At 50.0% G+C, this 14,136-nt stretch overlaps 1 protein-coding gene across 1 annotated transcript; it reads left to right on the forward strand.

The window, feature by feature from the left end:
* Positions 1 to 726: 726 nt before the first annotated feature.
* Positions 727 to 1,905, forward strand: LOC118234278 (transmembrane protein 200B; the record flags this gene model as incomplete). The annotated part of the gene is made up of 1 exon (XM_035430709.1): positions 727 to 1,905. A coding segment is annotated over one exon (1,179 nt), but the record flags the coding sequence as incomplete, so codon positions are not given.
* Positions 1,906 to 14,136: the final 12,231 nt, after the last annotated feature.

A 14,136-nucleotide genomic window follows, 5' to 3' on the forward strand; every position in this document is an offset into this window, starting at 1 on the left:
GTTTCAGTCAGTGAGGAGGAGCTTCAGTCATTAGGGAGGAGCTTCAGTCATTAAGGAGGAGTTTCAGTCAGTGGGGAGGAGTTTCAGTCACTAGGGAGGAGTTTCAGTCAATTGGGAGCAGTTTCAGTCAGTGGTGAGGGAATAGAGGTAAAATCCAAATTAAATATAACAGTTTTGTGTTTTTATTTATTCAGAAGTAAACATTTATCACTCCAGACACTAGTTACCTGCTGTCTGGGACAATGTGGAACCAGTATGAATCTTCTCATGTTCTCTCTCTTTCCTTCTCTCTTTCTGTCTCTCTCCTTCTCCCTTTCCCTCTCTCATTCTCTCATTCCCTCTCCCTCTCTCTCTATCTCCCCTCTCTCAGTCTCCCTCTCTCTCTCCCCTCTCATTCTCTCACTCCTTCATCCTCTCCCTCCATCTCCCTCTCTCTCTCTCTCTTTCTCTCTCCAGCATCACGTGAGTATGACGGCTGTGCGGACTCAGGAACAGGGATCTGTGGCCCCGCCCCTGCCAGCCCCACCCACGCTAGCCGCTCCCTCCCTGGCCCCGCCCCCGCGGAGCCCGTCCTGCTTAGCCCCGCCCCCGCCTAGCCCGTCCTGCTTAGCCCCGCCCCCGCCGAGCCCGTCCTGCTTAGCCTCGCCCCCACCGAGCCCGTCCTGCTTAGCCCCGCCCCCGCCGAGCCCGTCCTGCTTAGCCCCGCCCCCGCCGAGCCCGTCCCTCTTAGCCCCGCCCCCGCCGAGCCCGTCCCTCTTAGCCCCGCCCCCGCCGAGCCCGTCCCTCTTAGCCCCGCCCCCGCCGAGCCCGTCCCTCTTAGCCCCGCCCCGGAGGCTGCTGCATTTATGCTGGCCGCACAGGAAAGCGGCGGGGGAGGGGGGGGAGGCGGCTCCGCGGGGGCGACTGCGGATTCGCTCCACCCCCGGAGGGTTCCTCATCCTGGGCGTGCTGGTGGTGCTGGTGGGCGCTGCCATGGCGACGGCGGGGTACTGGCCGCACCGCGCCCCCCGCGCGGCGGTGCTGGGTCAGGGCGTGGCAGGCGGGGTTCTTCCCGCGGGTCGGGTCCACGGTGAGCGGCTGAAGCTGCTGGGCCCCATCGTGATGGGCGTCGGCCTCTTCATCTTCATCTGCGCCAACACGCTGCTGTACGAGAACCGCGACTGCGAAACACAGCGCCTGCTGGCCCAGGAGCGCGCCGCCGTGTGCGCCATGGCGCCCGCCCGGGACCCGCCCCCGCCCCCGCGCCACGCCCAGCCAGGCCCCGCCCTGGCCCCCGCCGACCTGAACATTCACTGCCTGGGGGAGGCGTCGGGGTTGGAGTGGGCGGGGTCAGAGGCCACGCTGCTGCAGGTTGGGGGCGGGGCCACGCTGCTGACGAAGGCTCTGCATCACCAGGAGTCATCCTCACACTCTGCCTCGCTGCGGTCGCTGCAGTCTGGCTCCTGCAACTCCAGCCAGGCCAACTTTAACGTGCTCACGGGGTCCCCCCTGCGGGACCCCCGCCCCACACCCCTCATCAAACTCAACAACTGCCCCGCCCAGCCCTTCTCCCTCCAGCCCTCCCCCCCTGCTTGTGCGGGGGGCGACTGGGGCACCCCAACCCCACCTAGGCGCTCGTACAGTCTGAGCAGCAGGACTAATCCTGGCCACCCCACCCCCCCTTTACCTCCTGCACCCCCCACCCACCCTGCTGCCCCCGAGTCTCTCAGGAAGGACTTCAGCTCAAACCTGTGCCTGAACCTGGGGGGTCTGAATGCCCCCCCAGGGGACCGGAAGCACCGCAGTTGGCCCCGCCTGGACCGCGGGGGGGCCCGCAGGTACCTGAAGCTGGAGAATAAGGAGGATTCTGTGGACAGGCTGCTGGAGCACCAGGACTCTCAGTGGGGATCCGGGCCTTTCCAGTGACCCTGAGACTGAACTGCCACTATATGGAAGCCATTTTGGTAAGGGCCCTATGTGGAAGCCATTTTGGTAAGGGCCCTGTGTGGAAGTCATTTTGCTAAGGGCCATTTGTGGAAGCTGTGTTGAAGCCATTTTGGTGAGGGCCCTGTGAGGAAGCCATTTTGGTAAGGGCCCTTTTTGGATTGTTGAGAGGGGAAAGTTGTCTTTCACACACCAAGAAGTACTGATTCTGATCTTGGTTCTGCAGAAAGTGAAATCTCATGACTTGGGGGGGGGGGGCAGCTCCCAGACCCATACAGACTGAGTCACGCAGAGAGAATGATGAGCATGAGTGTGTTTGTGTGTGTGCGTGAACTTTTAATATTATCTTTGTGGGAACCAAATGTCCTCACAAGGATAGAAAGATGAGGAAAATTTATCTTTGTGGGGGTTGGGGTTAGGGTTAGGGTTAGGGAGAGAGGTTACGTAATGAATGTAGTCATTGGGAAGTTCTCATAAGGATAGCAGTACGGGACTGTGTGTATGTGTGTGTGTGTGTGTGTGTCCCGCACTGCGGGTAAATCAGGTCTCTGTGGTGTGTTCACACTGTATCTGAGTGGCTGTGTATGTGTGGAGGGCCGTCGTCACTGTGAAATAAACTGATTAAAATCCTCTGACTCCCAGAGACACTGTGACAGGTATCGCAGAGACACTGTGACAGGTATCGCAGAGACACTGTAGGCAATGAGAGGCAGTTGAAGGATTCAAACCCGAGCCCTAAAAGCTGCCATGAGAACATAATTTTATTGATGGACCAGAGTATACTGCCGACAGGCTGTCCTTGTTTGTTTGCAAACTCTCACCATCTGTTTGGCTGTTTCCCAGCATGCACCCTGTCTGGGGTATGACATGGCTGCCCCAGGGGAGAGCAGCGCAGACCTTTTCTCTGTTGTGTGATTTAATGCTGTTCTGCTGGTATTAAAAGCAATAGCTCTTTTACTGAAGGACTGATTACTGTGGGGAGCTGGGGAGGAATAAACTGCGTCTAGTCCCATCTCAGCGGCCTGTGCTTCTGTTACTGCTTGGTTCCCTTCCCCAAACTGGCCCAGAGGCTCATACCCACAGCCACACATCACAGATGAGCCTGTCTCTGCAGCGCTTGTGTTCCGTTTGTACAGAAAGGCCGAGTAGAGCACACGTTCAGTATGGTGTGATTTCTGCCGCGGAACTGTCTTGCACACCTGGATGGTCCACGCACAGTCTGTGAAGGTACAAGTATCTCCTTCCCAATAACAGCAAGCTTGCAGACAGCACAGCCTGCTCTAACACAGCACAACACGCACAGCTGCTCTAACACACAGCACAGCCTGCTCTAGCACAGCACAGTCTGCTCTAACACAGCACAACACAGCACAGCCTGCTCTAACACACAGCACAGCTGCTCTAACAGGGCACAACACAGCCTGCTCTAGCACAGCACAGTTGCTCTAACACAGCACAGCACAGCCTGCTCTAACACACAGCACAGCCTGCTCTAGCACAGCACAGTTGCTCTAGCACAGCACAGCAGAGCCTGCTCTAACACAGCACAGCCTGCTCTAACACAGCACAGCACTGGATTTACTATTTATTAATATTTATTCAGGAAGGTCCAGTGCAGTGCATTCAAAGCCACATTTGCTTTTACATCTTATCTTCTTATCTCACAGTCGGTTAGCTGCTGTAACTGCTTGCACTAATGACCATGCAGACAATGACTCTGCCTGCTGTGGGTGGAACCAGAGTGAAATAGTACAGGCTTAGATACGAACAGAATATTACCAGAGCACAGCTATACACCCCCTGCACACAGCTGCACACACCCTGCGCACAGCTACACACACCCTGCACAGATCTACACACACCCTGTGCACAGCTACACACACCCTGCACAGATCTACACACACCTTGTGCACAGAGCTACACACACCCTGCGCACAGCTACACACACCCTGCACAGAGCTACACACACCCTGTGCACAGCTACACACACCCTGCACAGATATACACACACCCTGTGCACAGCTACACACACCCTGCACAGATCTACACACACCCTGTGCACAGCTACACACACCCTGCGCACCTCTACATTACATTACATTACATTACAGGCATTTGGCAGACGCTCTTATCCAGAGCGACGTACAACAAAGTGTATAACCATAACCAGGAACAAGTATGACGAAACCCCTAGAGAGAAGTACCGGTCCAAGTGCAGGGAACAACCGCATAGTTCAACTTGGACCCTGATGGTTAAACTGATTAACACTAACAACGAGAACGGCAACAACGCAATCTATGGAAAAAATACAAGTAGTCGTTAAGACAGTTAATGCACCTAAGTCACCTACGAAACAGCTGCCTAGTTACAACCCTAAGCTTAGTCATTTACAGGGGGGAAGGGAGGGATGGGGAGAGGTGCAGCCTGAAGAGGTGAGTCTTCAGTCGTCGTTTGAAATGGGTCAGTGTCTCAGCTGTTCTGACCTCCACAGGGAGGTCATTCCACCATCGTGGGGCCAGAACAGACAGGAGACGTGTTCTGGAAGTGCAGGTGCGAAGAGGGGGAGGTGCTAGGCGTCCTGAGGTAGCAGAACGGAGGGATCTGGCTGGCATGACACACCCTGCACACCTCTACACACACCCTGCGCACCTCTACACACACCCTGTGCAGATCTACACACACCCTGCGCACCTCTGCACACACCCTGTGCAGATCTACACACACCCTGCACAGAGCTACACACACCCTGCACATATCTACACACACCCTGCACAGATCTACACACACCCTGTGCACCTCTACACACACCCTGCACAGAGCTACACACACCCTGTACATATCTACACACACCCTGCACAGATCTACACACACCCTGTGCACCTCTACACACACCCTGCACAGATCTACACACACCCTGCACAGAGCTACACACACCCTGCACAGAGCAGGTGTCCAGCACAGACAGAGCTGCATTAGTCTGCTGCTCATGACCATCTACACAGGTCAAAGGTCATAAAGGGTAAATTACATCAGTCCCTCATGTTCAGCTGATTCATCACAACATTTCTGATCACAGCAATATAAAGTTCCTGCCATAATAAAAAATTCAGTCATAATTTATACTCATTACTTTCTCAATCCCTAAACTCTATACAGCAATCCCGGTTATTACTGCAGAAGTTAGGTAGAAAACTGCAATATTAATAGCCAGCTGAGTTTTGAACAAAACTTACCACAAACTTTCACGAATCTTAAATTAAACTTTAAAAAATGTAATTGAAACCCCAGATCACTTCTTTGCCTTCTCTCTCCCTCCCCCTCCCCCTCCCCCCCCCCCCCCTCTCTCTCTCTCTCTCTCTCTCTCCTACCCACTCACTCATATCCCGCAGGTCCTCTGAGTAACTCTGAGAGGTTTGCTATCTCAGCTCACAGGAACGTTCTCATTCGTTCTGAGAGGGTGAAATCTGGATATAATTTTGTATTTTACAGCAGTGATTCCCATGGCGTGCTCTTTGTGAGGGGGGGGGTGCAGGTGTGGGCTGCTAGAGGATGCTACAGGAGGGACTGAGCAGACTCACCCAGGGGGCCCTGCAGTTCCTTCTTTCAAAAATATGCTAATTTCCTGAAAGATGACTCAGTATGTTGGCTGAATGTAACAGAAAACAATTTTCAACAGGAAAGATGGAAAAATCTCCAAATATTTTGTGCCAGGCCTTTTAAATCCTCTGAGAATTCAGTTATCCAGCTTTTACAGGGTTTCAAGAAATGAGAGAGAGGCACACATTTATGTGAATGTTCTTCAGCCTCCAGCTCCACCTTTCATTACATTACATTACATTACATTACAGGCATTTGGCAGACGCTCTTATCCAGAGCGACGTACAACAAAGTGTACAACCATAACCAGGAACAAGTATGACGAAAACCCTAGAGAGAAGTACCGGTCCAAGTACAGGGAACAACCGCATAGTTCAACTTGGACCCTGATGGTTAAACTGATTAACACTAACAACGAGAACGGCAACAACGCAATCTATGGAAAAATAAAAATAAATAAAAATACAATTAGTCGTTAAGACAGGCGCATCGACTAAGTCACCTATGAAACAGGTGCCTAGTTACAACCCTAAGTTTTAATCATTTACAGGGGGGAAGGGAGGGATGGGGAGAGGTGCAGCCTGAGGTGGGTCTTCAGTCGTCGTTTGAAACCACACAGCAGGGTCAGGGGCGCACACTGATGATGCGTTACCAGACAGTGGGGTCAGGGGTGCACACTGATGATGCGTTACCACACAGCAGGGTCAGGGGCGCACACTGATGATGCGTTACCAGACAGTGGGGTCAGGGGGCGCCCTGCAGGGAGGGACACCATTGCACATCTGCACCATGACTAACATTGCTCTCTCCTCTACTCTTCTCCTCTCCTGCTCTCTACTCTTCTCTTCTCCTCTCCTGCTCTCTCCACTTCTCTCCTCCTCTCCTCCTTTCCTCTCCTCCACTCTCATCTCCTTTCCGCACTTCTCTCCTCCTGCCCTCTCCTCCATTCTCCTCTCCTGTTCTCTCCACTCCGCTCCTCCTCTTTCCTCTCCTCCTTTCCTCTCCTCACTTCTCTCTTCCTCTTCTCCACTCTCCTCTCCTCCTCTCTCTTCCTCTCCTGCTCTCTCCTCTCCTCTCCTCCTGCTCTCTCCACTCCTCCTCCTCTTTCCACTCTTCCTTTCCTCTCCTCTCCTCCTCGTCTCCACTCTCCTCTCCTCCTCTCTCTTCCTCTCCTCTCTAGTTCCCATGTCCACGCATGCTGGTCCTGAGCCTAGCCGGTACGTGGTCTGTCTGTCTGTTTGTACCCTGTACCTGCCACTGGTTCTGCTGGTCAGGTTTAAATTCCATTTAAAGCTTTGTATAAATAAATAAAAGTAGCATGCTGTGAAAATATAAAGCTGCTGAAATGATGGACTGAGACCAAATCCCTGCTTATCACTTTGGGAATATTTCTTCTGCTCCACCACTTTAAAGAAAGTGTTTATTACTTTCTTAATAAAAAGACCATGGAAGCCAACCCGACTCATTACATTAAAGCCTTGGCATCGTCTCTAGAATACGATCTGATGGCTCATAAGCTGTAACAGTAAATCTTTTATGGAAGGTTACAGCACTACATTTCAAAAGAAATCTTATTGTCTAAAGTATGAATGACTGGGATGATGTCACTGATCACAGAATTTGTAAACCAATGACACAACTCTGATTAAATTGAATCTAAATAATTTTTCAGAGAAATTAGGGGTGAACAGCGACAGATCTGTCCACAGGGCCGATAGTGTTTATGTGTAGAGTGTGTAATCTGATAAAGTGAAGTGGAACTAATCTCACTCCCACAGTCAAAGTGCCGGTCGCCTGGTTCTGCCTTACACTCAAGTATACAGATGCTTTCAAAGGTCATCAGTGTGCGACCTTTGACCCCGAGTAGATGGGATGGATACTGAAGGGCTTCTCAGATTAGTGTAAAAATAAAACCCCCACCCCATCTAGGTCTAATCTGACTTGATTAAATTTTCTCCTTTGAGCTAAAGCAGTTACTCTGATAGCCAGTCTATTAACATTATTTATCTCATTACCAGTGTGATCCCTATACCCCAGTGTTCAGTACCCCAGTGTCCAGTAGCAGTGTCCAGTACCGCAGTGTCCAGTAACAGTGTCCAGTAGCAGTGCCCAGTACCGCAGTGTTCAGTATCAGTGCCCAGTACCCCAGTGTTCAGTATCAGTGCCCAGTACCCCAGTGTTCAGTATCAGTGCCCAGTACCCCAGTGTTCAGTACCGCAGTGTTCAGTATCAGTGTCCAGTAGCAGTGTCCAGTAGCAGTGTCCAGTAGCAGTGTCCAGTACCGCAATGTCCAGTAGCAGTGTTCAGTACCCCAGTGTCCAGTAGCAGTGTCCAGTAGCAGTGTCCAGTAGCAGTGTCCAGTACCGCAATGTCCAGTAACAGTGTCCAGTAGCCCAGTGTCCAGTAACAGTGTCCAGTACCGCAGTGTCCAGTAGCAGTGTCCAGTACCGCAGTGTCCAGTAGCAGTGTCCAGTACCGCAGTGTCCAGTAGCAGTGTTCAGTAGCCCAGTGTCCAGTAGCAGTGTCCAGTACCGCAGTGTTTAGTATCAGTGTCCACTACCCCAGTGTTCAGTAGCAGTGCCCAGTACCCCAGTGTCCAGTAGCAGTGCCCAGTAGCCCAGTGTTCAGTAGCAGTGCCCAGTACCCCAGTGTTCAGTAGCCCAGTGTTCAGTAGCAGTGCCCAGTACCCCAGTGTTCAGTAGCACAGCACGTTCTGTTGCTTTGGCATTGTGCAGAGCCACACAGCACAGAGCACATGGCACAGGGCACAGAGCCCCAGAGTGGTAGGGCACAGAGCACATGGCACAGGGCTACAGAACAGATGCACTGGACATTTCTAATAAACCTGCCTGAACAGCTGAAGAGCTGAGAGCCACTTTATAACTGCTGAAAAAGAGCTGAAATCCTCACTCAGCAAAGGACAAACACTTCTGCTGCCAGTCTTCTGCAGTAAATATACTCTATTACATTACGCACTCTCACAGTATGTGTACTGAATATGTACACAAAATTATACTCAACTGAATGATCACAAACAACACAGTCCCCTTCAGAGAGTGGGAGGACTGATGAGCCACTGGGCACCCAGGTGGCCTCATCCTCCCAGAAAAGGGAGTTGGTGATAGTGGACTCAGTCGTTAGAGGTGTAGATAGCATAATGTTCACATGACAAAGAGTATGATGTGGATTCAGGTCAGATGGTTGACTTGGTCAGTGAAGAACTTAAAAACTCATTGGTTGCTTTTGCTGTAGCTCATTGTCCTGTTGCAAGGTTTGGTTGTATCTAAGCAGTCACATCATGAATACAGAGAAGTGAGCCAGTTCCAGTGGCAGCCATCCATGCTCAGGCCACAGCACTACCTCCACCATGTTTCACAGATCAGGGGATGCTTTGGATTATGAGCAGCTCACCTGTGTGTTCTTGCTTCCTAAAAATGCATGAAACAATGCATCACACACACACGTACACACACACACACATGAATGTCCTCTGAAGTTCTGGCCTGAAATGATAAGAGAGAATAATTTTGGCTTTTCAGGGGAGCAGGACAGGGTGGGCACTGGGGGACAGAGAACAGCATGTGTGAGAGATAATCAATAACCTCCCCTCCAATGCATAAACACGCACACGCACACATACACACACACAGAAGACTGGTCCAAAGACCAGATCAAAGAGACTAGATTCAATCACATGCAGAGCTCTTTAAATGGAAAAATCCACACAAAACTATAAGGGGCGTGGTCTGACTGGAAGAGGCGTGGCCTGCCGGGGCCAGGGCTGGAGCCGGGAGCTTTTTAAACAGGAAGTGAAGCCAGCAGAGCCCTGAACAGCATGCCACGCTTCATTAAATAAGTGCAACCCAATCATGAAAAGGGAAATATCATATGAGTGGACTGAGGAGGTCAACTGGCAGTCTGAGCGAGTGTGGGGGGGGGGGGGGGTTGTGGAGTGGGGGTGTGTGTGTAAGGGGGGGGGGGTTGTGGAGTGGGGGTGTGTGTGTAAGGGGGGGGGTTGTGGAGTGGGGGTGTGTGTGTAAGGGGGGGGGGTGTGGAGTGGGGGTGTGTGTGTAAGGGGGGGGGTTGTGGAGTGGGGGTGTGTGTGTAAGGGGGGGGGGGTGTGTGTGTAAGGGGGGGGGGTGTGTAAGGGGGGGAGGGGTGTGGAGTGGGGGTGTGTGTGTAAAACTGCCACTCTGTCCAAGCTAAGGCAGTCACAGGGAAAGTAAAGGGCTCCACGCTTGTGTCATGTGACAGGAAATGAGTGCTTAAGAGAGAGCAGGGTCAGAGGTCATGCTTACACAGGCTGTAGAGGCCCAGCACACTCTAACACTAACACATTCCTCTGTTCCCTTTGCATTCAGAGTCCCAGAGTTTCCATTCGGACCAGCAGATAACAGGACTGGGAGCAAACACACAATCTTCTGTTCCCATCATGCGCGCACACACACACACAGACACACATATGCACGCACACACACACCACTCACCACTAAAAATGAAAACAAAAAAATATGTTCATGTGTGCCTTCATGCCAAAGGTTGCTGCCGAGAAGCCAGTCAAAAATCCAAAATGCATTTCAAGTTTGCAAATTGTACCTGAGTAACACCAAAATAGATAATAGCTACCTAATTTCATTGTTGTGAAAGGCATATATTAATTCACAAGCTGTTATGCTATGTAAAATGAATTGAATTTGCCAGCCGCGTTGTTAATCTTCTGGCTCTTCTTCAGTTGTGTTTAGAGTATAGATGCTGTTCTAGAGCCCAGGCTGATTCTCACAGCTCACATTCCGCAGAGGAACGTGTGGCTATATTCTCTTAGCAGTGCTTCTGCTGTGCCACTCAAAACTCAAACTCTACCTCTATAACACACAGCCGATTTGAGCCTACCCCACTCTGCACCCCCGGGGCCCAGCTCTGACAGAACTGAAGCCTGTCCTCTGTCCTTCACTGGCGTCCTGAGCCTCACCAGCACTCCAGAGCTCCTCAGAACCAGCGCTTAACAAGCCATTCAAAATGAAGTGCATAAATGCCCATAATGGGACCTACAGCCCCGTCTCCGGCCCTCAGATCAAAGCTAGAAGGCACCTTGGTGACTTATGTTACCCTTTACTAAATTAACAAGCTGTTTGTGGATCTCTTAGTTCAGCTCACTATGAGGGAATCACTCATCTCCCAGACAGAATCATTCTCAGAAACATCCACTTTGAGGGGCAGTGTGATTGACAAGCTGTCATTCAAAATAAAAACTAACTACAGGAAAGCGAAAATGGAGCCGTTCTAAACTAGTTTTCTAGAAACATTCTACTAAATCATTCTTGTAAATATTTTCTGAACTACATGTGATGAGGGAGTTACCTTAAGCAGGCAGGGTTCCCTGCCCTGTTTATGACTGTGTTATTATTATTATCAGTGTTGGACATAAACATTGGGCTGTAGCAGTTGGGTGAAGAGAAATCTTCCCTTCCTCCTCAGCCAATCGGCTTTGAGTTTGACTTGGAAACGTCTTTGAATGTCACTGACAGAAGTAGTGTTTGGAGAGCTGGGAGCGAGCCGCTCCAGGTCCTGCTCACATTCACTCAGGCCAGAGTCAAAACAGCAGTACAAAAAAAGCACTCTGCTGCGATTAAACTTCATTTATCCCTCCGCAGTGTCAGGGGATTGCGACTTAATCCTGAGCATCATCTGAAAATCCCGCCATCCCGCCCAGAGTCTGCTCTCTGCACCTTACACGCGTTAATACCTGATTTACCGCCAGTGTCTTCAACCGAGGGAAATGAAGCACTCATGGTGTGCAGAAGGTCATGGAGGTCATGGAGATCTCAGATCATAGGCTGTGTACAGTTACAGCTGTATTCATTACAGGACACAGAAAACACACATGAACATGAGACACTGAGCCATAACAAGCATCCAGTAAACAAACAAAAGACCCGGAAACAGAAAACAAACCCAAACCACTGGCGGGTGGGGGGATGTACATGGTCACAGGCAGAGAAATGGGCTCAGAGATAGTCTGAGTGTTTAAGAGGAAAAGCAACCAGAATTCAAAACGCTGATCAGTTGACCCTATTAAGCAAACTGCATCATTCAACTGATATGCACCACCATGAACCTTCATGTACACATGCAATCATATACACACACACAGAGTAAAATACATCATGTATAAAATATGTACAGTATATGGCATGTTATTGCATGGTGAAAGCAGTAATAGTATACTTTAATATTGACCACTCTAATCCATACCCAGTGTCACCTTCTCCAGCTCCAGCGGTGCCAGATGTTAATCTGCTTTTTGGAGTTTAGAAGGTCAGGCTCTGCAGGTGGCTTCAGCAGGTCATGCAGATTCAGAGCGTGGTTCTCCTATAAAACCCCCCTGGACTGACTCAAACGTTCAGCTGCACCAGACCGTGCAGTCACAGGGAATCACTGAGAGACGCTTTCTGGAAGGAAGTTTCTTCTTTCTGGAGGCAGTTTGTTGACTCACTCTGTAAACCCTGCCCCCTCACTCACTCTGTAAACCCCACCCCCTCATTCACCCTATAAACCCCGCCCCCTCACTCACTCTGTAAACCCTGCCCCCTCACTCACTCTGTAAACCCCGCCCCCTCACTCACTCTGTAAACCCCACCCCCTCATTCACCCTGTAAACCCCGCCCCCTCACTCTGTAAACCCCGCCCCCTCACTCACTTCGTAAACCCCGCCCCCTCACTCAAGCACATGCTTACACACACATGCATGAGTGCACATGCACACATGCATATGCATACACACACATTTACATACGTACATGCAAACACACGCTTACATGCTTACACGCATACTCACAAATACATTGCATACTTACACACACATACACACACAGGCCACATACACATATGCACATATGCACACAGACCTATACAGTATACACACGTACACACACACACACACACACACACTAAGAGACAGGACACAGCACAGCCGGTGTTCATGAGAGCACATCAGTCTTTATTGAACACTCGGTGGATCCTCCACTGCTCAGCTGTGTCAGTGACTGAACAGCGGGAACTTCATCTAACACAAGTGTGGTCTCTGTCCAGGCAGGCCCAGCCAGAAAAACACTAACATTAAAAAGACAACACATCTCTAACAAACACTTTGTCTCCCTGTAGAATCCTATAAAAGCATAAATGTTTTAAAATAGAGAAAAGGTTTAAAAATAGATCTACTACACTCCTTGCTTGAGCGGTTGGGACAGTGCTGGTCTGCACTACAGGCAGGAGGTCCTGAGGCTGTTCGGCCTAATTTTGGTCATCCCCTCTCCCTCTTTTCACATTATAAAAAGGTATCAAAAGCCACATCCGGGTCTATAAAAAAGGCAGATGTATAAACATATTCAGCAGTAAATACTGTTCTGCATATGAATGAGAAACTGTATCGTCAATGTCAATAGAAATTCTCCAGAAAGTACAAAAGATGTGTTGGCAATCAATTGATCTTCATGTTTGGGCCCTGTTTTAAAAGCTCAAATGGGACTTTTTCCATAAATGAAAATTATTGTGGCCGTTTGGGATTCGAATGATCCTGACGGCATCATGAGATTCCACAGCCTCAGGAGTCCCTGGCATGCGAGCACACTGCCCCCTTTGGTAGAGAAGTAGAAATACACAGCATGTGGTGAATCAGACGGAATGATTCCTGTTGCTACTGCAGGACATCCCTGCATCCAAACGAAAAGGAGTCATGATTCCAGCTAATGAAAACATCAGAGAAGAACTCACTACCGAGTCTGAAGAGTCCGAAAGCACACAGAAATAAGATGGAGCTAAAAAACTAAGTAAAACTGAGATTCGTGAAAATACATGTGCACACTGATCTCCCCCACCGAGTATCACATTAATAATCAACAAACAGTAAAACCAAAATAAATATCATTCATGGAATAATTGAGGAATATTTCCTAAATAAATCCAAATAAAAATCTGCAATTGACCCTGTATTGAAATTGACCGAAATCACAAAATTACATTGACAAAAAAGCAAAAGAACAGAAAGCAGTTGTGTCTGACATTAAAATGACAAATAAGATTAGTGAAGAGGTCAGGGGTCATAAGTCAGGGGTCAGGGCTGAACTCATCTCACACAATGAGCCTCATCTCTGGCCATCCAGAGGACAGGATTCAGCACCAAACATTCACATGTCAGAACTGCCACAGGGCAGCAGGTGGATGAGGATGATGATGATAATGATGATGAAGCAGCACTGTGAGGGGAGATTGTGATGCTTTGGGCCCCTGAGTGTGGTGACACTCATTTCCACTACTCAAATTAAAAAAGCTACACTAAAGTCCAATTATCTAAAGTCAATCACAACTACAAACCCCATTTAAACTTTTATCCCAGAAGAGGAAAAATGGGGATTCTGTGTAGAAAAGGGGGGAGAAGTCTCCCCAAACACAGACCCCCCCCCCCCCTCCCCCACCGTGGGTTATAAAGCAGGGGTAGGGGTAGGAACAGGGAGATGCTGGCTGTTTCAGACCTATGAGGTGGATGTGGCTTTGGGGGTGGGGCTGTGGGGTGGGTGGGACCGTGGGGAGCTGAGGGGGTGGGTGGGGCTGTGGGGAGC

This window comes from Anguilla anguilla, chromosome 1 (assembly GCF_013347855.1).
Source record: "Anguilla anguilla isolate fAngAng1 chromosome 1, fAngAng1.pri, whole genome shotgun sequence".
Lineage (NCBI taxonomy): Eukaryota > Metazoa > Chordata > Actinopteri > Anguilliformes > Anguillidae > Anguilla > Anguilla anguilla.